At 34.6% G+C, this 26726-nt stretch overlaps 1 protein-coding gene across 1 annotated transcript in view; it reads right to left on the reverse strand.

Annotated features, from left to right (window-relative positions):
• The window catches only part of Sesn (Sestrin), a 134810-nt gene extending 111088 nt beyond the window's left edge, over window positions 1–23722 (reverse strand). Inside the window, exon 1 of the mRNA XM_068352114.1 lies at window positions 23410–23722. Within this exon, the coding sequence (XP_068208215.1) occupies window positions 23410–23436 (27 nt within the window). The 5' untranslated portion in view covers window positions 23437–23722. The remainder of the gene's footprint in view (window positions 1–23409) is intronic.
• Window positions 23723–26726: the final 3004 nt, after the last annotated feature.

A 26726-nucleotide genomic window follows, 5' to 3' on the forward strand; every position in this document is an offset into this window, starting at 1 on the left:
ATGAGAGAGGATTAATAAGGTGGAATAATTTAGATATTTAGGACTATGATCTCTAATAAAGGATCTTTAGAATTTGAGTTAAATGAAAGATTGAAAAAAAAAAACGATAATGGGTAGGTTATGTAAAATTTGGAAATGAAATTGCGTGAAATTTCCTTTAAAAATCAGTGTGTGTATATATATATATATATATATATATATATATATATATATATATATATATATATATATACACGTGATACTTCTTCAGAGGACTGATTTATTGAGAGGTTTCTTTACATTTTATAGGGAAAGTAAACGTAACGTACGAACATACGTAAACATACCAGCTCAGGTAGCTGGTATGGGAGCGTCATTGTTATATAAGTCTCTATATGTATGTTCGTCCGTTTACTGTCCCTATAAAATGTAAAGAAACCTCTCTCAATAAATCAGTCCTCTGAAGAAGTATCACGAAACTAGTCAGGACTTAATCTTATATTTCATATTTTTATTTTCCCTGTGATTCTTCTGCATCTGAGCATCACGTTTCCCTGTGATTTTTACGCATATATATATATATATATATATATGGGAGAGAGAGAGAGAGAGAGAGAGAGAGAGAGAGGACTCCTAGCTTGTGTATATGAAAGATTTTTCAGTCGGGTCATAATATATTTCCAAACTAAATATCGATTCTTTTTGTCAACAAGTTGTTCGTGAGAATGGCATAGCAAAAAAAAATAAAATAAAAAATAACACACAACAAATATATCATATAATTACAAGTTAGAATCATTATAATGATAGAACTAAGATCTGGAGAAATTATACTGAGTTTACGTTCTTCCATAATTTTTCGTGGTTCCCCTACCATCACACCCCTCACAGCTCTAACAAGTACTTCCCCGGGCCACCGTCGGTCTCCCCCTAACAACCAAACTCTTCTACACCTGAAATTCTGGAATCTATAAATATTGGGGGTGACAGAGGGGGACCGGAGACGACAGGACTTTTGCTTTTGACTGTACCATGCATTCAAATAACACTAGTTTATATGTGAAATTTATCTGATTGTTAGTTTTATTTAATTGTTTATTACTTCTCTTGTAGTTTATTTATTTCATTTCCTCAAGGGGCTGTTTTCCCTGTTGGAGCCCTTGGGTTTATAACATCCAGCTTTTCCAATTTGGGTTGTAGCGTAGCAAGTAATAATAATAATAATAATAATAATAACAATAATAATAATAATAATAATAAATGGCCCTCACAGTATCATGTTAAAAAATACGAATGACGCAAGAAAAAAAAGACATTTAATTTCTAGACTAGAAAAAATTATGATCTCATAATATCTTAATAATGCCTACTAAATAACTAATTTCCTACATCATAAGAATTGAAGAACATGACAGGATAATTATATGAATCACAAAGGCAGAAAGTTCAATGCAAGTTTCCAAATAACATAGCAAACAGTTTAAATTTTTAAGTGTTTGCTATGTTATTTGGAAACCTGTGTCGTTAGGTTTTAAATTTCATAACCGACCGACACAAGTTATAAATGACTCATAAGATAAGAAATCATTCGGAGTATGGACACAGCCTGTTGTTGTTCAAACGTGTCGAAACAAGACATAGGCGAAGCAAACCGCTGTCCACACAGGGCGAGTGGTGTCTGAACTAGTATTACTGAGCTTTTGTTTGAATAATGGAGTTTGTAAAACAAACGGATCCCAAATCAAAACATCCTTAATAAGTATATTAACATATTCTTAGGAAGTATATTAACATATTCTTATTAAGTATATTAACATTCTTATGAAGTATATGAACATTCTTAGTAAGTATATTAACATTCTTAGTAAGTATATGAACATATTCTTAGTAAGTATATTAACATATTCTTAGTAGGTATATTAACATTCTTAGTATGTATATTAACATATTCTTAGTAAGTATATTAACATATTCTTAGTAGGTATATTAACATTCTTAGTAAGTATATTAACATATTCTTAGTAAGTATATTAACATATTCTTAGTAAGTATATTAACATATTCTTAGTAAGTATATTAACATTCTTATTAAGTATATTAACATTCTTATTAAGTATATTAACATATTCTTAGTAAGTATAATAAGATTCTTAGGATGTATATATACATTCTCAGTAAGTATATTATCATAATCTTAGTAAGTATATTAACATATACATCATCTTCATAAGTATATTAACACATTCCTAGTAAATATATTAATATATTCTAGTATGTTAACATATTCATAGTAAGTATATAATAAATAATATTCAAACATTTTAAATACAAGATCTGGAAAACACATTTTTCCTTAACAAATTCTAAAGTGAATTTTGTAAATTTCCCCAGAGTTCTGAAAGCGCAAATTAACGATAAGAACCGATTGCAGAATTTCCTGTTAGCGTCGCTTGGCAATTTCCACCGTCGCGCGATGTTTGGAAAACTTCACTTCCCTGCCACGGAGGCAACTTTAAATTGATAAAATCCACCTAACACTTGATACTAGGGAGGTGGCCACCGCCTACTGTATAATGAACTAGAAGGGCACTCGGTAGAGCGCAGACCTCCGCCGCGGCAGCTAATTTCCCGACCCTGACCTTAAAATATATATTAATTGGCGTGGATTTTCATACACTCAAATATGAACCAAGTTTGAAGTCTGTGACAAGGATGTCCGAACTTATGACTGATTACGTAAATTGGAAATTTCTCTTGACCGTGACTTTCAACTTTGACACTGACCTTCCAAATTTAATTTTCCAGCTTTTTTTCGTAACAGCTAATCCTTGCTAGTTTCATTATTCTACGATTAAAATTGTGGCATAGGAAGTGATTCACACACACAAACAGTGGCGAAAACATAAGTTCCTTCCGACTTGGTTGGCGGAGGTAAAACACTGCCTTTCTGATTTATTCCTTTAAGAAAAAATTTGTCTAACTTTAATATGGGCAAAATCAATCAAACAAAATCTAACACAAAGTAACACCGAAATGTTAACTAAAGAGCAAACTCACGTTGTTACCCTCATGACGGTCAACTGGAAAGCAGTACTTTGAAGATTATAAACAATATACTTTACTTTTACTTTATGGACTGCTTTCCTTGGACTATCACGTAAGGGAACCCTACTCTCTACAGGATCGAAGAAATCAGTTTATCATATATCATATACATTCTTATGTATTTTGCATGTCACACTGCAGAAATGGTGCTTGTTGTCAAAGCCACATTATCGAAACACTCAAGAGAACAAGTCAGTCTTCAGTTTCTTCTTGAACGAAATATTTCTCATTTATCAATTCTAAATTTTGAATTGTTTTAAATTATTATTATTATAAATATTATTATTATTATTGTTTGCTAAGCTACAACCCAAGTAGGAAAAGCAAGATGCTATAAGCCCAGGGGCCCCAACAGGGAAAATAGCCCAATAAGGAAAGAAAACAAGGGAAAAATAAAATATTTTAAGAACAGAAACATTAAAATAAATATTTCCTATATACACTATAAAAATGTTAACAAAACAAGAGGAGAAATTAGATATAATAGTGTGCCTGCGTGTACCCTCAAGCAAGAGAACTCAAACCCAAGACACTGGAAGACCATAGTACAGAGAGGGTATGGCACTACCCAAGACTAGAGAACAATCATTTGATTTTGGAATGTTCTCCTCCTAGAAGAGCTGCTTACCATAGCTAAGGAGTCTCTTCTACCCTTGCCAAGAGGAAATGTAGCCACTGAACAATAATCAATTACAGTGAGTTAACCCCTTGGGTTAAGAAGAATTGTTTGGCAATCTCAGTGTTGTCAGGTGTATGAGGACAGAAAAATCTGTAAAGAATAGGCCAGACTATTCGGTGAATGTGTAGGCAAAGTGAACCATAACCACAGATGGATCCAATGTAGTACTGTCTGGCCAATAAAATTACCCCATAACTCTCTAGCGGTAGTATCTCAACAGGTGACTGGTGCCCTGGCCAACCTACCATCAAATTAAATACTTATATAGGCGCTCTTTATGACGGCCCATTCGATTGGATTCTATTTATATCATCTACAAACCATCACACTAACGAACTCGCACTGTTGCTAGCGAGACAAAGAGAAAGAGAAAGACCACGAGGACCAGAATACCAATGGACAACATAAACACCACTGGGAGTCTGGGACCATGAAATCGACACATGAGAAGAATTAGCAAATGCAACGATCAAACGTTAACAATTCGCCATCCGACACCGATTCTACAAGGGATTGCGAAAGAGCCTATTATAACAGCCTCGCCTTTCCAATGCTGCTATGTAAATCTGCGCACGGCGCATGTTTCAAATCTGTGTGGCCAGCAGTTTCTGTCCACGCCAGCAGATTTCCCAAAGAGAGAGAGAGAGAGAGAGAGAGAGAGAGAGAGAGAGAGAGAGAGAGAGAGAGAGAGAGAGAGACTAATAAAGCATGAAATGTTAATTACTTGAATGAAATAAAAATGATTAATGTATAGTATGTAGCCTACTTTCCAATTATAAAGATATGAATTTTCTTAATTTGTGTAATGATCTATTTAAAATATATATCTCTAATTAAAGATATAAAAAGGTTCATGAAGGTGGAGAGAGAGAGAGAGAGAGAGAGAGAGAGAGAGAGAGAGAGAGAGAGAGAGAGAGAGAGAGCTGATAAAGCATGATTCACTCACTTCCCTGTGACTCACAGGCAGGCAGGACACCACCACACATACACGAACAAACAATGGCATTTCTAACCCTAGCTTGTATTTACCAGTATTCAGTAGCCAGATATCACATTTCATTCAAATTCTTCATCTGTTCTTTATGTTCTTTAACCGAAAAGCTAAATCATATTTAACAAACTTTTCTTTCATGAGAGAGAGAGAGAGAGAGAGAGAGAGAGAGAGAGAGAGAGAGAGAGAGAGAGAGAGAGAGAGAGAGAGAGAGAGAGAGAGAGAGAGAGCACGTTGCCCTTTGCTATCCCAGCTTTTCTGTCGACGGGGATCAGATAAAAGGATGTATGTAGTCCTTTGCTTAATTCCACTTTTCGGTCACAATACATTGGTTCCCAACGTGGGTCCCAATTTTATTTTAAAAAGGCAAATCAAAAAGGAGTCATTAAGGTTTAAAGGTCGCTCATGAATGGCAGAGGCAAGGGACAGTGACATTGCCCTAGCAATCAGGACAATGCCCTAGAGACTGACCATATATTATATGATAAGTGCCCAAGCCTCCTCTCCACCCAAGCTAGGACCAGGGAGGGCCAGGCAGTGGCTGCTGATGACTCAGCAGATAGACCTATAGGCTCCCCCAAACCCCCCAACCTAAGCTTACAAGGATGGTAAGGTTGCAGACACTAATGGCACTAACGAGTTTGAGCGGGACTCGAACCCCCGACTGGCAAACACCGGGCAGAGACGTTACCAATCAGGCCACAGCAACCAACCGACTTTTTTTCCCTAGTGATTCTTTAATTTCCTGTTTTCTTGTAAAGCAATCCACATTTCAACAATCTCTCTCTCTCTCTCTCTCTCTCTCTCTCTCTCTCTCTCTCTCTCTCTCTCTCTCTCTCTCTCTCTCTCTCTCTCTCTCTCTCAATATCACTTTATACTATTAGTAATATCTTCCTTAGTACTTTAGGTGTCCTTTCATCTTTTTATTTTTTTCTTTCATAGATACCCTGTTCTTTGGAAGCTCCTTAAGGCCAAGGTAATGCCCTTTTCAGGCTTCCTCCACGTGCATTATTATTCACCTTTTGAATAATAAGAATTACATGTCACAGGAGTTACCAAAATTGTATTTATGGCTACTTGTAACATGGACCTTATTGAAAAAAAAAAAAAAAAAAGGATGGGGTTTCTTCACAGTGCCAAAGCTTTTTCATACGGACGAGAATATAATGAGTTATTTCGTGAGAATGTAACTAATAATACATTACTGTAATTACATAGGACCTGTTAAAATTTACACACACACAAGCACGCATGACTCATCAGAGAGGGCGTGCAAAGCCAAGCATTTTTTTAACCAATAAATATATTAATAAATTACATCTGAAACAGGAGAACGTGCATTTGTTCATGGACGTTCTACCCATAACTCGCAGCAGAATCTTATTCTAAAATAAGAGGCAAGTTAAAACGCAATACAAAATACACACATCACAAGAGGCACCGGAAAATCACCTTGACCGCATCCCCCTGACAGTCCGATATGAGAAGCACTTGGGTGACATGAAGAAGAATTCTAGACATGTCTGGTGTCACGTCGGGACGAGGGAGAACACGAGAGAGTCGTTAAGGAAAGAATGAACTAGACCTCGGGAAACGCAGGAGAGGGTCGTTTAGGAAGTTTTGCTTGCGAAGGAGGAGGAAAGTTTTGATTGGAAAAACTTCTAGTTGTCAACAAGGAACATGACAGTGAGGAGGAATGCCCTCAGCAATGGTAGTAAGAAAGACTAAAAGGTGTACAGACCTATAACGAAGGAATAAATACCTGTACACACCTATGCTGAAGGAACAAATATCAGCGGTAAAAAACTATACTGAAAGAATGAATATCAGCTGACCAGACCTTTACTGAAGGAACAAATATCAGCTGTACAGAATTATACCGAAGGAATAAATATCAGATGTACAGAATTATACTGATTGAATAAATATCAGGTGTACAGAACTATAGTCCAGAAATAAATATCGGATGGACAGAATTATACTGAAGAAATGTTACCATTCTTACGCTGAAAATATTCGGGCAAAACAAAATAAATATCCATTATCTTAGAATCTAACCCAATTGACATATGACAACGACAAGTAATACTCTTAACACCCTTTACAACCACACAGGTCCTTTGAAGAGATTAGAATTATGGTAAAAAAATATATATATTTCACAAAAGTTATCAGGTACTATATCAAAACCAATTGGATGATAATACGAAGTTTTTATTGTTTACATGTGAAAGTTCAATTTTAATGTTAATTTTCTTAAAAATCTTATTTTAGTTGTTCATTGCTTCTCTTGTATTTTATTCATTTCATGTTTCCTTTCCTCACAGGGATATGCTTTCCTGTTGAAGCTCTTGGGCTTACAGTATCCTGATTTTCTAACTAGAGTAGTAGTAGTAGTAAAGGATATGATGGGACATATAAGTGAAAGACGAACAAGAAACTAACTACATCTGATAAACTTAAGACGCATAAATACATTATTACACTTCAGTATTTAGAGGATCTTAACTTTTAAACACATAATTACTGAAAAGACATAAAAACAATAATACTGAAAAGAAAGAGAAAAATAACAGAATACGGAGAAGAAAAACAATAACAAAATACTGAAAAGTCAAACAACACCAGAATACTAGAAAAACAAGAAACAAAATGAACAGAAATGAAATGCAGTTGCGAAATAAGATTAAGAAAGAACTAGGCTACACGGAGCTGAGACTCGCAAGTACATTTTAAAATTGGTATACGAGAGGGGCAGGTCATCATGGAAAAGACATGCTTGAATAACAAGCAGTATCAAGTCTAGCAATCGAAGTGAGAATTATTGACTACTTAAATCTTTAACCATGAGGTGGTATTACGTAACATGTTAAAATACGTCGGATGAACAATGTTCATTTTTCATTGCATAAAAAATAGATTTATATCTAGTGAAACCGATCTGATTACCTTATTTGTTATTCAAAATGTGACAAAACAAGACACTTTTCCAACTAGGGTTGTATCTAAGCTAATAATAATAATAATAATAATAATAATAATAATAATAATGAAGTTATACGAACAGCCAATCAGTAGCAAAAAATTGTGTATAACATGGAAGAAAGTTATTATTAAAACTTAAGAACATTAAGAGTAGAGTTAAAGATAAATGTGTATGCTAAACAAAAAGAGTTTGGGGTAAAAAATGTATACAAGCTTTATTTTAAGAGTAATTGAATTACACTGGCTGCCTATTTAAAGCCAGCATATAGTATAAGATCGAGTAATAACCCATCAAGTTATCAGAACCGGACGTCCAAAATATCTAAGAGAATTGATAAACGCCATGCAGCCAACGGATCATGTAAACAAGAGAATACTTACAGGTTTCAAATTATTGGAACCAAGATGTATGTCTACTGTAGGTTCTAGAGCTTTCAAATACACGATCCTAAAACTATACAAGCTGCCACTGAATATCAGAAAGACTAGATATTAAGGCTTTCAAGAAGCTGGAGACTTTCTTGTTTTCTAAGCGCTTCGATGACGTGGATTAGAAGATAAAAACGCAATTCGCCAAACAGCTAAGAGTGTAAACAATAAACTGATCTTGTAGGTCCTGGGGCGCGTAGGGTTTCCAATGTGATAGGACAAGGAAAGGAGTCCTTATCCCATGTGTGATAGGACAAGGAAGCAGTCCTTATCCCATGTGTGATAGGACCAGGAGAAGTCCTTAAGTGTGATAGGACCAGGAAAAGTCCTTATCTCATGTGTGATAGGGCCAGGAAAAGTCCTTATCACATGTGTGATAGGGCCAGGAAAAGTCCTTATCACATGTGTGATAGGGCCAGGAAAAGTCCTTATCACATGTGTGATAGGGCCAGGAAAAGTCCTTATCACATGTGTGATAGGGCCAGGAAAAGTCCTTATCACATGTGTGATAGGGCCAGGAAAAGTCCTTATCACATGTGTGATAGGGCCAGGAAAAGTCCTTATCACATGTGTGATAGGGCCAGGAAAAGTCCTTATCTCATGTGTGATAGGGCCAGGAAAAGTCCTTATCACATGTGTGATAGGGCCAGGAAAAGTCCTTATCACATGTGTGATAGGGCCAGGAAAAGTCCTTATCACATGTGTGATAGGGCCAGGAAAAGTCCTTATCACATGTGTGATAAGACCAGGAAAGCAGTCCTTAAAGTAAAATGGTAAAGTTAGTAAATCAAAAGAAATTCCCTTGTAAAAACAAAGAGTTAAACAGAAGATTCAGGTGGTAGAAAATTCCACTAAACGACCCTAAAAAATTAGAACTTTCCAACAAAATCCCCTGTTATCTTCACGTTTTTTTCCAGAACGAAAACTTCTCCGAACCTGAGCTTTCATTTGAATGACCTTCGATAACTACAATATGAATAATTCAACTAAGGGTCCACATAATAAAATAGCCGATTTAAGGCGAATTTAAACACTGAACGTGTAGGACCTCATTTCCTCAAATACGACATTCCAATAAAAACCGTAGCCATTATGAACTGGTTGTGTCAGCAAAACTGCAACTTAATCTAACTGGGTCAACAAGGAGTTTGCTAACACAGGTCCCGGAATCTTGCATCTTGCATCTTGCATCCACTAGGAAAGGGATGGCGTTCACGTCAACTAAGTAGGAAACTATCAAGTTGGGTTTATGCAGGGCTATTTGCCATGCTCTTTGTATGAGTGTCTTAGATAACATTTTTGTTTTAGCATGTTAATCTATTCCGTTAAAAACGACGAAGTAAGGAATACTTCCAGTCTACAGCAGGGACACTCAAATTTCCAACGTGTTTTCCAAGTTGAGAAGTAAAATATTATGCAATAGCAAAATCAAAATTTCAATATATATATATATATATATATATATATATATATATATATATGTGTGTGTGTGTGTGTGTGTGAACATACATATACACACATATACATATTAAAAAAAAAGCCAAATAATTTGTTTTCGAGTAAATAATTGGTTTTGTTTTAACTTTTCCATCCACGCAACATCATTGCATGTAATTATAACACATGAAATGGCATCAAAATACAGTAATTTGCAATATCTAAAAGCTAAACTTAACACTGTACTTGAATAAAATACTGAAACGCACACAAGTAAATAGAAAACAAATTTTCATTAATCATACAAATTCTCAACCAAATAAGTACGCAGATAGTTATCGTATCTAAAACCATGTAAAAATAAAAAATAAACAATTTATTTGCTGGTTACCTTTACTTAAGTACTGTATAAACAACATACTTTCTCCTGAAACTTTATGGGAAAATGTCTATAGACTTATAACTATATTTCAATTAATAATAATAATGACATTTACAGAACTTGAATATGTAAGTTATATATGGTTATATATATATATATATATATATATATATATATATATATATATATATATATATATATATACACACACACATATATACATATGCATATATATGATAAATTTTGCACATTTAAACGTGTTTTTCATATTCAAATAAGCCATATATATATATATATTTTTTTTTTTTTGATACATTAATGTCTGGATTCTCTTAACGACCTTGTGTGATTTCGCCTGGGGCTCTGATCCCGAGGTCGTTAAGAGAATCCAGACATTAATATATAAAAAAATAAATAAATATATATATATATGGCTTATTTGAATGCATATATATGTATACACACACATATATGATTTCTTTTAACTTTCATTTATATGAATGCACTGCCACTCTGTAAGGATAATGAGTCCATTGTAAGTACGCACGCACTGACGACAGAGATTATTTTTTGGCTGAAACAGCTGTTGAAATGAGCTGAATAAATGGAGCAGTTTCGTCTTATCCTTCAAAATACTACGACAGAAGACAAGAAAACGAACAGAAAAAAGAAAGAAAAGAGTTTTCTTAAAACAGCTGATACCACAAGTGCTTTGACATTTAATGAAAATTGTCTAAGAGAAAGTCTTTGCCTAAGGAGTTTATATATATATATATATATATACACACCGCATATAATTATATATTGTGTGTGTGTATAATCTCAGTGATAACATTTAAACCTGATTTGGTTACCCATCTTATCAACATTCCAAACCATTATCCCACATGTAAACAGCGATGCAAACAAAGCCTCTTGATTTACGAAAACAAGACCCTAAAACCCCATTTCAGTGAAATTGATATAAATAACCCACAATTGCAAAACGCTGAAATTGCTTCAACTGACTCTAGTGTAAACACCGTGTTTATTTCCGCGGACAATGAAGCGTAAACAAGTTGTTTACATTAGGGGGAAAAAAAGTGTACTCAGTCCAACTGGCACCGAACTCTAAGCATGTTGGTTATTTAAAAAAGAAATATTTACTGAAGCGGTACCTCATATTCCTAGGATAAAAAAGCATGATTCTTACCAAATGACCCAGGTGGTAGATAATTTAACTTTCATTTTACCTATCTCGTGTACATACTAGAAGCCATCAACTTCAACTATCTCAACATCTACATCGAAATGAAATATAAATCATCTGACGCTGGCATGTAAAACAAATAGAATCTCGAGTAACAAACGGGGGTTGCCTTAGAACAATGCCAACAAAAATATCCCGGTATGGGATATTCACTTCATCACTCGACGACTAAATTTATCTGCCAACTTTAAGATTTGGCAATGAATTACCTCTAGCTGCGTCATAATTACTCACACCGTTTATTTCAGGTAATGCATAATTGATCTAGCAATAGATATTTCCCCTGTTTATGTTAAAATTTTAACATTATAGACTGCGCACGATTCCAAATATTACGCAAGAGTAGGAAATTCTTCTGACCTGCATTGCTGCCAATGTGTAACCTACGTATATACTGAACATTATCTGCCCGCAAAACTTTAAAGTCTCCTTTTATCTTTAGATTTTTTTTTTAAAAGCTTTCTTGGCAAGGCAATGGCTTGGCCTACGATCATGATAATCTCATACTTCTGAATATCAATAAGTCGTCACAACTTGTCCTAATTTACTTCTAAACACACGACTTTAAAAACGGCTTTCAATTCTGAACAGGTGCTACACGCTAAACATGATAATTAAAGGCCATAAATGTGACTTATTAATTCATTTACGTACCGCCTCTCGGCATGAATCTACGAGTCTCACTGCAAAAAAAGGTTAACCATCCTAACCTTGAGCAATGTCACGGCCTCAATTTCAAATTACTTTCCTTTAAGATGGACTGAAGCACGTACGGGTACTCATTTTCTTTTTCTGGTTTATTCCTAACATTCATCAATTGATAGATAACAGGATATATATATATTAGTTTAGTTAATCACGGCCACATATAACATCGTGATTGTGGTCTTATTTCGGTTACATTCAAACAATCAGACAATATTGATGCTAATGTTAATAGTAATAAAAATATATAAAAGATACTACTGAGATACTTACTTTCAGGAAATTGGTTCAACCATACTATATCATTTCTCTCACTTGAGTGTAGAACTGAAAGCAGCATTTTCTTGTCAGCAAGTCTACTAAAAATATTTACCAATGCGTACCTGCCAAGATTCTAAATTTACCAAGAGGACAGTAAACACCAGAACATGCGTAGAATATACAACTCTGCAAACCCCCCCCCCCCTCACACACACACCATATTTGATGTAGTTTTGATCACCGACAATTTGTTTTACGCAAGGAACATTGTAACAACCATACAGTAAAGGTTTAAAAGGGAGGCAAGGGACAGTGACATTGCCCTAGTTAGCTGGGCAATGCCATAGACTAACACACCATATATACATATTATAAACGCCAAAGCTAAACCCTGCCCCCAAGGACCAGGGAGGGCCAGGCAACGGCTATTGATGACTCGGCTGGTAGACCTATAAGCAACCCAAACACCCCCACATCCTTAGCTCACAATAATGGTGAGGTTGCGTAGCAGACATTACAAGAAACCATAGAGCATAAGCGGGACTTGAACTCCAGTCAGACACAACGTCAGACAGATGTTTCCAATAAGACACCACAACCGAAAACATTTTTTTTTTTCAATCAGAATTAGGAGTTAACCCTTTTACTCCCAGGTTCTTTGGAAATTTCCAACCCTTAACCCCCAGGGGATTATTTTTTTCCCAGCACATTTTGCAGTATATTTTTTTTTTTTTAAATTTCTCTAACAGCCTTAATTTTTGTCATAGAGAGGTCAGATTGGTCTCATTCTCTTGGAAAATGCCTGAATTTTCTCAAAAAATTACCAAAAATATGAAAAAAAAATTACCGCATTTTTTTTTGCAAGGACGTACCGGTACGTCCATGGGGGTAAAGGGATGGGTTTTGTGAAAAAGGGTTAAGGACGGATAAGCCTATCTCTGAAAAACTTTTTTTTTCTGTGTAAATTTCGCAGTCAAGCGGAACCTATGACACAAATCCCTTAACCAATAGATAAGTTCTCCAGCGTTCTGCTTCAGGGAGCTCCACACCTTAAATACTTTTTTTTTTTTCTTTTAAGAAGGAAAACCAACCGCCGAATCCACTTAGATTCCAGAATTTTAAGCATTTATCAATTAAGTAGGAATTAAATTCGTCTATATTCATAGGAAATACAGTAGAATCTAGAAATAACAATGACAAAGTCAGTTTTAAAACAAACTATAACCAGAATTGCCTTTTAGAGGATGTTAGATATATTGGAAATTAAGAGCAAAAATATATTAAGAAAATAATCCATCTTACATAATATTACAGGCAATTTGAATACATACATACATACATACACACACACACACACACACACATATATATATATATATATATATATATATATATATATATATATACATATACATATATATACATATATATACATATATATATATATATATATATATATACATATATATATACATATATATATATATATATATATAAATATCAAGATTTTTAATTAGAAGTAAAACACGTATATATATATATATATATATATATATATATATATATATATATATATATATATATATATATATATACATATGCATCGTGTGTGTGTTTTACTTCTAATAAGAAAATCTTCATTAAGAGTATGCAATATTATGTGGTAAATAAAAAAAAACGGTTCTCGTAATCACAAAATTGAAAATAGTTCCGAATTGGTCGACGTTTGTAGAGAAAATGTGAACGAACCAGCTTGACTAAAATCCCCACCTACGACTACCTTGAAATATGAAAACACCTAAATTTAGATAATCGCTACGCCAGGACACCTGCTACTGGAAAAAAAAATAACAGAAAACCTTTGATGCGAATTATATATACAAAAGGACTATTGTTAGTGTCCAGTGCGGTTCTAATCAATGGCCGACCAGACAAAGAAAATAGTCCTTTCATGGCAAACAAATAGGACCCGTATTTCTGCTTAGACCGGCAAATCTCCATATTCCAATGGACAAAAGAGGACACATAATCTACTGTAGGCGCCCCTGCATCGCTCTCCAGGGGAGAGCAGCTCTTCCTTCGTCGATAAATCGTTTCTCTTGCTTCATCCCAAGTATGTCAGAGGAAAGGTTTCAACGACCTCTCTCGGATTCCCACCATCAAAACAGGCTGGCAAGAATAGGCTTATTTACACAGAAATCCATTCCCGGAGAGAGAGAGAGAGAGAGAGAGAGAGAGAGAGAGAGAGAGAGAGAGAGAGAGAGATCTAACGGCAGGTCGTCACCAAAACCCGCTAGTCTAGACTTACCAACCAGCTGTAAAATACCCCTTAAAGGTCTACCATACTCCCCCCGAGTCCCATCCTTGCAAGTGTAGGCTATAGGCCTATCCACCACCAGACAACCACATTCATAGTTGAGGAAGAACATAAACCACCGAAGGAAGCAGATGGAATTGGACCCTGTGGCCTTCCATGTAAAGGTCACACTCGCTCGAAGTGCAGTCGTATGCTACATCCTAGATACAAAAACAAAACGACATATTGATATATTTCCCTCAAAGATCCACTCAGCGTGGCCCCAACCCCCTCTCGAGTCTCGAAAAGCCGGAAAGCACGGGGGGGGGGGGGAGAATGAATAATGGCCTAGAAGAGTCACTTAGTATGGGAAATTATAGGGTTCCTAAAGGCAGAGTACTCTGTCCAACACGGTTAGTTTTGCTGGTGATTTATCTGCCGAGCACATTGCGCTAACGCCGGCTGTCGAGTTTGGAAGCAACCATATCCATACAACACCTCAAGAGAACACTTCGAACCTCAGACGATGGCGTATCCCGACTTCTGGCAGAAGTAGACTTCAACAAAAAACTCACTCTTATCAACTACGAGTATCGCTTTATGCACGAGTGGATTTAGAAATAAAAAAATTATAACCATTACTAATATTTTTCATCCCTCAGAGCACTTGACAACAGTGACTATTAACCCCTAAAACACGATAGGCTGCCCATTAATAAATTTTCTAACATTCTATACTAAATTCATCGCCTGTACTTGTACCGATGAAATGAAATGCTAGCCTTTACAGACACTTGAGTTCACCGAGTATCTAGGCAATTAATGAAGTTCCATAGGAGAGTCGTTGATAGTATTTATTTTCACCTTTTCCTTTTAGATTAGTTTTTTTATGTATAACACGGTGCAGTATATCGAAACAAACCAAGTTTAATTGTCACCACGATAAATATCCCAGTATTGGATACAGACCTGGTCAATGATACTATACTTAAGAAAAAAATATATATAAGGATCAACAACGAACCGTATGAAGAAAATTCGACACTTTCCTGAACCTAACCCGATGTACCTAACAAGGACTTGCACCAGACAATTCAACAATCATTGCCACATTTATCTTTAACTGCCGATTTATAGTCGGGTCCGTCAATCATAATGGACTACTGCCACAATGCTATAAAGTGGCATTCCTTATACATTACTCATAGGAAATACCAATGACTTGGCTCCTAATACGCCATATCCTAAAGCAAATGTATGTTTATGAGACGTTGTTAATCCCTTTGTAATATACGATATGCCCTCTTATCAGGTAGTAGGATGGCCAAGAACCAGCCACCCGTTGAGATACTACCGCCAGTCAGATAGTACTGTAATGGATCCCTCTCTAGTTAAGGGTCATATTTCCTTTGCCTACACATACACCGAATAATCTAGCCTATTCTTTACACATTCTCCTCTTTCCTCATAAACCTGAAAAAGCCAGATAACCGAAAAACTCGTCTCAATTTAAATGGTTAACTACGGCATTTGCATTTGTTCTGTGGCTACTTCCCACTACGTAAAAGTAGAAGAGAGTAGCTCTGGATACTATAGACTGCTCTTCTAGAATTCCAAAATCAAATCACTATTCTCTAGTGTTGGGTACTGCCACAGCTTCTGTACCATGGTCTTCCATTTCCACTGTCTTGTGTTAAATATCTCGTGCTTGAGGGTACATTCAGCACACTATTACACCTGTTTCCTAATTTCCTTTCCTCGCGAAGCTTTTTTTTTATCCTTCTTTTCCAACTAGGGTGGTAGCTTAGCAAGTAACAATAATAATCATAATCCCCTATGGCCAGCACCAACTACATACATTCAGCCTGTTTACAGAGGACTGGTGCCATGTGGTGGTGAGCAAACTGTACACTAATTCTCGAAACTCAAATTTACTGAAAGGTATTGATAAAGACAACTTAATTAACAGCAAACAATATTTTTCTTTGCAGGAAGCAAGATAAAAAAAATAAATGGCCACATATATGTGGTTTACAGCAACATATCCTGCACTAACTGTAAAATCTGAGCGGGCATACCCTTTCACCACGAAGGGTTTGCGTATCGCCATGATCGGCAAAACTGTAAGTACTGGCCATCGTGGAGATGAAAATTAGCCAAATATCAGACATGAATTGACATGTCTGAAGGCTTTGTCTGCAGAGGACTAGAAACAGAAGCATTTGTTGTAGTGTCACATATATACACACACACATATATATATATATATATATATATATATATATATACTGTATATATATATATATATATATATATATATATATATATATATATATATATATATATATATATCCAATTGTTTAAGAATAAAACTAATGAAACGAGACCCCTTTATAACATTATCTATCAAAGGAACATAAATTTGGTTCCATCCAACCTACTTCACTGTAGCGATAGCATAACTATCTTTCATTAAAATATGAAACAGATACTTCTCTATCCAAACCAACTAAAGAGAGATTCAACTGTGGTTAAATGCTCCGTCTTCTGGTCTGCAACGACGGTAGATAGCTGCGTTTTTTTTTTTTTTTTTTTAAATATGATGCCAATGTTATACTCGAGAGATTGGTGTAAACTGGCGGTATAGATCGATAATTAATAGAAAAATTAATATAGGGACTGCAAGATTATCCAGTGTAATAATTTGTATGTAGTTTATTCTTTAATAATACACACAGAGAGGGAATAAAATACATGACAGCCCTGATCCAAATGAACATAGTTCGTGACACGAAGAAAAATAAAAGGACCTCACAGAGCGCATACCATTTCCAAACGTTGATGCAAACCTTTTTTAAAATATCGCGAGTCTAAATAAAAAAAATCGATTTCCCAACTAACTAGATCAATAATCTTGAAAATAAATATCCGCTAACGGTATCGTTCAAAGGTTAAGTTATCATATAGGTAAAAGCGATAAGGAAATCTAAACTATACAGGATATCTCGCTGCTGTGCTCATCCGCACAAGACTTTGGTTGTTTAAACTTTATATTCATTTTCTGGTCAGGGGAGAACACAAAAGCCCAGCAGGCCCTTAACCTAACCAGCCACCTGACATTTATTTTCTGAAGTTAATAGAAATCCTGACCGCCACATTAACTCTTCAATAACGAAAATAATATTGATCTAATATCAGAGTTGAAGGATGATTATATCTACACAAATATAAAGGATGGTCAAACATTGCCTAAAACACACGTAATTAAATGAGGAAACCTTCATAGTAGTGACATAGGCCTACACATGTAGGATCACAGCTTGTTTTTTTCGTATACTCAATTTGGTTGAGAGAGAGAGAGAGAGAGAGAGAGAGAGAGAGAGAGAGAGAGAGAGAGAGAGAGAGAGAGAGAGAGAGAGAGATCCTATTCTGACTGTGACTCCTACAGTGGACTAATTATCATCGCAGGTAGGCTACACGTAACACTGATCAAGTCAATGAGCACATGTAATTTGTTTTATTTGAATGCGCTTAGATTGATTAGCAGTTGATTATGTTTACAAGTATGTGAGTACGTATACTAATGAAGACCAAAAAAGCAAACCGAATTAAATTATGCATCAAAGATATACAGTATTCACCTCGTATCTCGGTGATGTTGGGACAAGGTACCAGTTGTGATTCTAGCCAAAACCAGATATTTATTACTGTACCCAACCACCAATGCCAGAAGTAAAATAAATATTCACTAGATGCAGTCCATCTAAACCGTAATCATGCGCAATAAAAACAAAATAAAACGAGTGGCAGACCGCGAAAGGAAAACCAAGACCCGGTTTTATGTTTTATAATCTAGTGTCTCCAGACGAGAGAAGTGTCCGGCCCGGTCACAGGGGACGACAACTTCCCTCGAGACCCCTTTTTGTCACCATAAACATTCCTGGGCAAGACCACGGGCAGGACCTCGTGGTATCACTAACGTCGGCATTAACCACGCCGATTCCGAATAATCTTATCCATTAATATTTAGGTCTAGCGAGTGTCAGGTATCTGGGGGCGCTACCGAGAGGAGCCCAAGCGTTGAGAGGGGAAAGAGGTGGGAGTGGGGGGGGGGGGGAACCATATATTCAGAAGGGCCTATTGGAATGCACTTTTTTTCAGAGACCACTTTTCCTACCAGTTTATCTTTGGAAGCAATGTGTCCTTATTCCCAACACACGGCGATTTCCATGTTTTTTTTTTCTTTGTCTGTTACAGTTTGTAGCCTTCGAGAACTACTTTTTCTTGTATATATAGTTAATTATTATTACTGGACAAGACATAACCCTAGTTGGAAAAGCAGGATGGTATAAGCCCATGGGAAAATAGCTCAGTGAGGAAAGGAAATAAGTTAACAGATGGAACGTTGTGCCTGAGTAATACCCTCAAGGAAGTGAACACAACCCAAGACAGTGGAAGACCACTGAGTTATCATAAGGTCATCAAAAGCCCCAAGTGAGTAGTCAGTCGTCCTCAGTGGAATGAAGAGAAGTTGAATCATGACATCCAAAACATCAGGACAACGAAGGCCTTATCCAGAACTCGATGACAATACTCAAAATGTGTGGCTTCCTGATGGAATGAAATGATTCGAGAAAACTTCTAAACAAGCATTAAAAGTTTGCAGTTTTTGCTGAGTAATGTTTATTTTTCTATTCCCAGTGTTCAGTAATGTGCATCAGCTTAGTAATTCGACACTGAAAAAATGATAAACTGGCGTACTATACACGAAACACTATTTTAAGGACTGTCTTTTCTGATCTCATATTCCAGGAGGACCCTACGCTCTACGGGCATTCAGCATTACATACTTGTTTAAATAATTTAAAAAATGAAAGTTGAAATCCTCTAGGAAAAGACAGCCCACTTGGTGACAGCCCGACAAAAGCGGGAACACCCATAGTTTCAGAAGGCAGCTTAAATAGACAGACTTCAATATCACACAAACTATTCATAAATAGCAAATTCAATCTTTACTTCACAGACGAGTCAACTCAACACGCAGCCGTTTCTAGTCCACGATAGGACAAAGGCCTCAGACGTGTCAATTCATGTCTGAGGTTGTTTAGTTCTCATCGCCACGCTGACCAATTCGAATTGGTGGAGGGGTGATTTTTGTCTGATAGATCACAGCAAACCAACCTAGTATGGGTGACCATGACTATAATATATTTAGTACAGCTTAGCTGATCATGGCAATATGCAAACCCTTCCACCACGTTAAGGTATCCCCACTATTTATATATACTATTATATCAAACCATTGCCTATACATTTCTAGTGCCCTAGTTAATTAGGGATTAGAGGTTTAAGGAGAGGGTAAAGTAAAATAAAAATGTAGGTGCTTACATTCTCAAAAGATAATTCCATTCACCTTCATCCATCATACCAACACGAGTGAAAAAAAATGGGGAAAAAATGAAATATCATAAAATGAAGCACAACATTAAATGGAAAAAATAAATCGCACTGGTAAGTTGGTAATGTGTCTACCCCACTTTATACATAAATCGCAGGAAACCTTGAACCTTTCAGGTTTGATGTATTGTAGTGGTCGAAATTCTCGTATAAGCATTTTCTCCCCTGCACAATTCCAGCCTTAAGAGTACATACAAATGCAAAGAGCACTCATTGCGCCCGAGTTCACAGTGTGTGTGTGTGTGTGTGTGTGTGTGTGTGTGTGTGTGTGTGTGTGTGTGTGTGCAGTACTGGATGTATGAGCGTACTTAACCTGATACCCGAAAGAATCCGTAAAAAAAGCTTTTAGGACGATCGCATTCCATACTAATAATAGCCTATGAATGTTATTTCCTTCAAGTATTCAGAGGACAAATCCAATATGATTAAATTCAATTGGAATTAACTCCAACTTGATTAGAAGGAAACAAAAATGAAGCACTAGAAGCATCCAGTTAAACAAGAAAAATTATTGACTAGCTTCTTTTTCACAACTTCGCTCTGTGGAATCGTTTAGACCTGCTACACGAATGGGAATATTTTGAATTTACATGATGGAACGTTTTATACAGTATACGTTGTAACCAACTAACTATATATATATATATATATATATATATATATATATATATATATATATATATATATATATATATATATATATATATATATATATATATATATATATATATATATATATATATATATATATATATATATATATATATATATATAAATATATATATATATATATATATATATATATATATAAATATATATATATATATATATATATATATATATATATATATAATATATATATATATATATATATATATATATATATATATATATATATATATATATATATTGGATGTCTGATAGTTCCACACAATATAGTCCAGTTTAACCAACATATTTCGGAAACGCCAGAGTAAAGGACTAGCTAGAGGTAAATTCAACTCATATCCTTTCATATTAGTATAAAATTAGGATTTCAATGTCCTGTTTTTTATATATATGATTCAAAAGCCGAATACCACCAAATAATATCAATACACCTAAGCGAGAAAAGCTATTCAGTGATTAAAAGTGCCTATAACTAATTCATTACAACAAAAAAGAGCTTGATGACTAGATTGCCTGACTAAAGCGCCCCATTATGTAGAGAGAGAGAGAGAGAGAGAGAGAGAGAGAGAGAGAGAGAGAGAGAGAGAGAGAGAGAGAGAGAGAGAGAGAGAGAGAGTTGCCGGTTCCCTTTGCGTACAGTTCAACCTTTCTCTCCCTTTTTCCAACATTCCATGGGGGGTTACCCCGAAATTCTATTTAACCAACACTAAAAATATACAAACACCCATTATTAGTTGGACCCCTAATAGAAGTAACACTGATATTGTGTTTTAACGAGACGAGTCTCCTATGTTACATTAAGTAAAGATATAACTTAAAACTATATACTGTAGAAGCGAACGTTCTCCTCAATCCGAAATCATGCGCATTCGTACCCTGGCACAAAGAAATTCGTACTCTACGGTGTATCAAATTTACTTTATAACATTACAAAGAAGTGGTAACGTGACTTTCTCTTCGAACAATCGATGCCTTGATACAATAAAAATCCTTAATATATATATATATATATATATATATATATATATATATATATATATATATATATATATATATAAATATATATACATATACTATTATATATATATATATATATATATATATATATATATATATATATATATAAATATATATACATATACTATTATATATATATATATATACATATACTATTATATATATATATATATATATATATATATATATATATATATACATATACTATTATATATATATATATATATATACATATACTATTATACATATATATATATATATATATACTATTATATATATATACTATTATATATATATATACTATTATATATATATATATACTATTATATATATATATATATATATATATATATATATATATATATATATATTAATCAATATCAGTTTTTTATCTTGGAGTATTTCAGTTCTTATAGTTTCCTTTTCGTCGTTTCATATTCTTCGCCGTCAGATTTCATTGTAAATTTTTATAAATTAATGTGTATTATTTCATTTGTTTGTGATTTTACCCCTGAAAATGAAGATGATGATTCCCGAAAGCTTGGAGATCTAACTGATGTAGCTGAAAAATGTTACAGATTTTGTTTTCGTTTGGCTTCCTGATAAATCTGAATTGAGAGGAGGTTCCAGTAACTCCTAAGAAAGTGTTTCGAGGTAAGTTTCTGTGTTGGAACAAATATATATATATATATATATATATATATATATATATATATATATACATATATACATATATATACATATATACATATATATATATATATATATATATATATATATATACACACACACAATATTATGGGATGAGGTTCCTAGTCCCACCATTGCACTTTGGCAAACCACTTTTATATATAGATGTAAATGTATACATATACATATCAATAACTATATACATTAACTTGAAAACCTCATGTAAAAGTATTAAGCATTCGCATTGTCTTCGTCGTGGGAAAATTCCTCCCATAGTTTCCGTCTATAGGTTTGAGAGCTTTACATAGCAACAAGGTCACCTCGCATACACCGGCTTCCTCGTGAAAAGTTCATAAGATATTTTCCCTTCTCTTGTGTTTTCAAGGTAATTACCAACATTGATTCGGCGTTGAGAGAGAGAGAGAGAGAGAGAGAGAGAGAGAGAGAGAGAGAGAGAGAGAGAGAAGATCGTCCTATATTAAATATATGAGCTCAAGAAATTATGAACACCTGATTATATACCAAACAAATCGAGACAAAATTTTAAAAACTCGAAATTAAAACACTAGCATTACATAAACTGACAACTCTTAAAAAACAAAACCGAACTGAAAAAACTAATGGAAATACATACACAAATTATCAACGAATGCGTACAATGAACCTTCACCCAAAGCTGGAAACATACAAGACAAGAGCAGAGAAATTGATAAAACAAAAGAACAAGAAAGAAGAGGAGCGATCGTTGTCACAAAAGAGAGTGAAGAGGACCCAGGACAGCAAGAGGATGGAATAGGCCTACAACCCGCTTGGTGACAGAGGACGGACGCCTACAATCCCCAATATCGATTCGTTCAACGCACAATGCTAATAAAAAATACACCACAGTATTATAAAATACAATATATGCCATTCTACCCAAAACAAGCAAAACAAACGCTAAAAAGTGAGTTAGTTCTTTCCCAAGCTCCCTTGCTCTCTCTCTCTTTCCTCCCATCAAGTGACTAGCTACCTTCTATATCTCTGCTTCTCTCCTGGTAACAACATCGGTTAAGCAAACTTTAAAACATTTCCTTACCTCTACTTGGTCAACTAGGTGTCCCATGATTGCTTAAACGATTTGTGTGTGGATTCTACATTCAAATCCAAGTTATTTTCCCCTTCTCAAGTCAGGAAGCCTCCGTCAATGTAAATGGATGCAAGAGCGTGTATCAGCTCTTCCAGGCGAGATCTTCGATGTTCTGGACCTCCAAGATTGTGGAATCTATAATTGTATTTGTATAATACAAATTCTATATGTGAAATCGATTTAGGAGGATGATTAAATTGCGTTCCCGTATCACGTTTTAGAAACAACCGACCACCGCCGAAGCTCAGCTGAGACTGGCTGGTAGTTCTTTGTTTGACACCCAACAGCTGATTGGAGGATCAGCTGTTGATTCTTGCCATTAGTCACCAGAGAATCTAACTATGCTATGATAACAAGTAAATTTCCGTTGTTATTTGATTATTTCTTTAATTCACACTAATACCTTATATAGGTATGCAACGTATGGTATTACAATAGAAGTAAATACAATGCTCCGGAGAAGTTTTATATTAAGTAATCTGCATCTCATGACTAGGGTCCATGACGAATGCTGCTCAGGAAAGGCGCCATCTTTAAATTACACGTGCCGCTTGGCATAAAATCAATATGTAGCTTCTTAAGCTAAAATCGCTAATAATCCATTAGTTTCAACATTTACGAATACGAGTAATAAACAATTCATTGTTTTTCGTTTCACAATAAGAAGCATGGAGCTATTATGATTAAATTTGACATGATGTGCAACAATGCATTTCCTAGATACTTCTGCCGAATTCAAGTATGCTAACCCGGCATTTACATCACTCTGGTACGGTGTGCCTTTATTCTTGATGAATATAAGTTAAAGCAATTTGATTTTGGTGGACTAAGAGAAAGCATGCAAGGAAGAAAATATATGAATTAGAATTTATTCCTCTGTTTGCATAAGACACAAGGATTCAACGAACACGCACGCGCAGTCTGCGATCAGTCAAGACTTTGTTAGTTAAACTGTAATCGACGTTTCGACGTCGAACCAAGATTATGGAATTACATCATATCACATCAAATAGCCGCATAAGATTGAGCAAAATAAATAAATGCCACATACTTTAGTTTGAATTAAATGTTCCGGTGTAAGAATACCAAACATTGACAGTTGGAAAGCTAAGATCTATAAGTTAGTCTTGAATGTGTGTCACAGGCACTGAGGAGTCACAAAGGGTTGCTGAGTCCATTAATAAAAGTTGCATTTTTCTTGTGAAAAATACAACCCGTTATATTTCATATCCATGCTAAATATTTCAAGAGATTGCGTGACGGAAACTAGTTCTTAGGATATTTCAAACATATTACAGCTTGTTTTCTCACGTCACAGTCCCGATTTCGACAGGGTAAAATCGAACGAGTTACTCTGCCGCGATGGAATAAGATTTGCTTATATACAAAGAAGGAAATAAGAGAAAGAAGTAAACAAAACGAAGCTATTTTAAGACAACTAAGCCTAGCGTCGGTTAGGGTTACATAGCGTTTAGCACGTTCCTCTTCCAACGGCCTAGTACTAGAGCCACTTTTATGTTGATTGCTGCGATGGCGTCCTCGATTTTGAATTCACGTTTATCAGAGAGACCCGAAGCTTCTCACCCAAACGATATGAGGAATTGAAAATAGTTTTGTATATAGCACAGTAAATTCTATGGTTACATAAACATGAATAGCAGTAATAACTTTCCCGGAATCTGTGTACTCTTAGATGTGTATTGAGACTGATATCTATGCATACTATCGAATCTTTATGAGGTTAAACACAGTATGGATTCCCTCGTGAAAATATACATGTTTGCTTGATGGTCTACAAAATGTTATAAAACAATTTTCATTAATTTTATTGAATAATTACAGAGAAAGCTCAAATGAAGGAGTTCATCAGATGTTGGAGACTCGGATGTAATCTCATATAGCATGTACGTAATGAATAATGCCTTATATGAATATCATGAAAATTATCCTTATGATACCTAAACATAATAAATGCATTGCTTGTATTCGAAGTATGTCAGTACTATGAGGTAATTGATACAATAGTTATTGATTGTTCTTCTAATGAACCCCCTGCAAGATATAAAAACTATTCATGTATTTTTTTTCATGTAAAAATTGTAACATCTATGCATATATTGTTCATAATTGGTCATGGCTACTTTCCTCTCTGCAAGGGTAGAAGAGATTCTTTAGCTATGGTAAGCAGCTCTTCTAGGAGAAGGACACTCTAAAATCAAACCATTGTACTCTATTCTTGTTTTTATAGTTTATATATGAAATGTTTATTTTAATGGTGCTACTATTCTTGAAATACTTTATCTTAATTCTCTTATTTCCTGGTTTCCTTTCCTATCTGGCTATTTTCCCTATTGGAACCCCTGCGCTTATAGCATCCTGCTTTTCCAAATAGGGTTGTAGCTTGGAAAGTAATAATAATAATAATAATAATAATAATAATAATAATAATAATAATAATAATAATAATAATACATCTGACTCGTGATATGGATACCACACGTTGAAAACACGTGCTTGCATGTTTTCAAAGCTATTATGACTGTGATCTTAATGGAGGAAAGGCATTTTCTTATTATTATTATTATTATTATTATTATTATTATTATTATTATTATTATTATTATTATTATTATTATTATTATCTTGCTAAGCTACAAGTCTAGTTGAAAAAAGAATTATTAAAAGGATTAGGCTACATATATGAAATAAAATCCGCTGAAGGATAAAAAAAAATTTTAAACGTCCTGGTTGATTTTTATATGCGATAATAATTTTAATCTTTTATTAAGAAATTTGACATACTGTTGTGCATAGCAAAGCATTCTCTTGTATTATCAATTTCAATATACTATTATGGAAGTTGACACAGGCTTAGGAGTGCCAAAGTTTTCTTTTATAATATCATTTTTAATCTTTTATCAAGGAAGTTGACATAGTTTGCATAGCATAAGCCTATTTTTTTCAAATATTAATTTCAATCCTAATTAAGAAAGTTGTCAGTTTGATACACCAGCAAAGTTTTCTGTCATAGGAAAGTAAATATTATACTTTATTCATTGAACTATTTTTATAATGTGTTAGTCACAATTTCATACCCCTAGTAGTATTAAACAACGATTTCCAATGCATTCAAAATAACTTATATTGATTTGCACTACAATTCTACGTTAACTTTACACCCTACGTAAAATCGAAATCAAAGTTAATGTATCATACTTTTTTTTTTTACGACGTAGATCAGAACCAGGTGTAATTTTTATTTATTT

This window comes from Palaemon carinicauda, chromosome 28 (genome assembly GCF_036898095.1).
Source record: "Palaemon carinicauda isolate YSFRI2023 chromosome 28, ASM3689809v2, whole genome shotgun sequence".
Taxonomy (NCBI): Eukaryota; Metazoa; Arthropoda; class Malacostraca; order Decapoda; family Palaemonidae; genus Palaemon; species Palaemon carinicauda.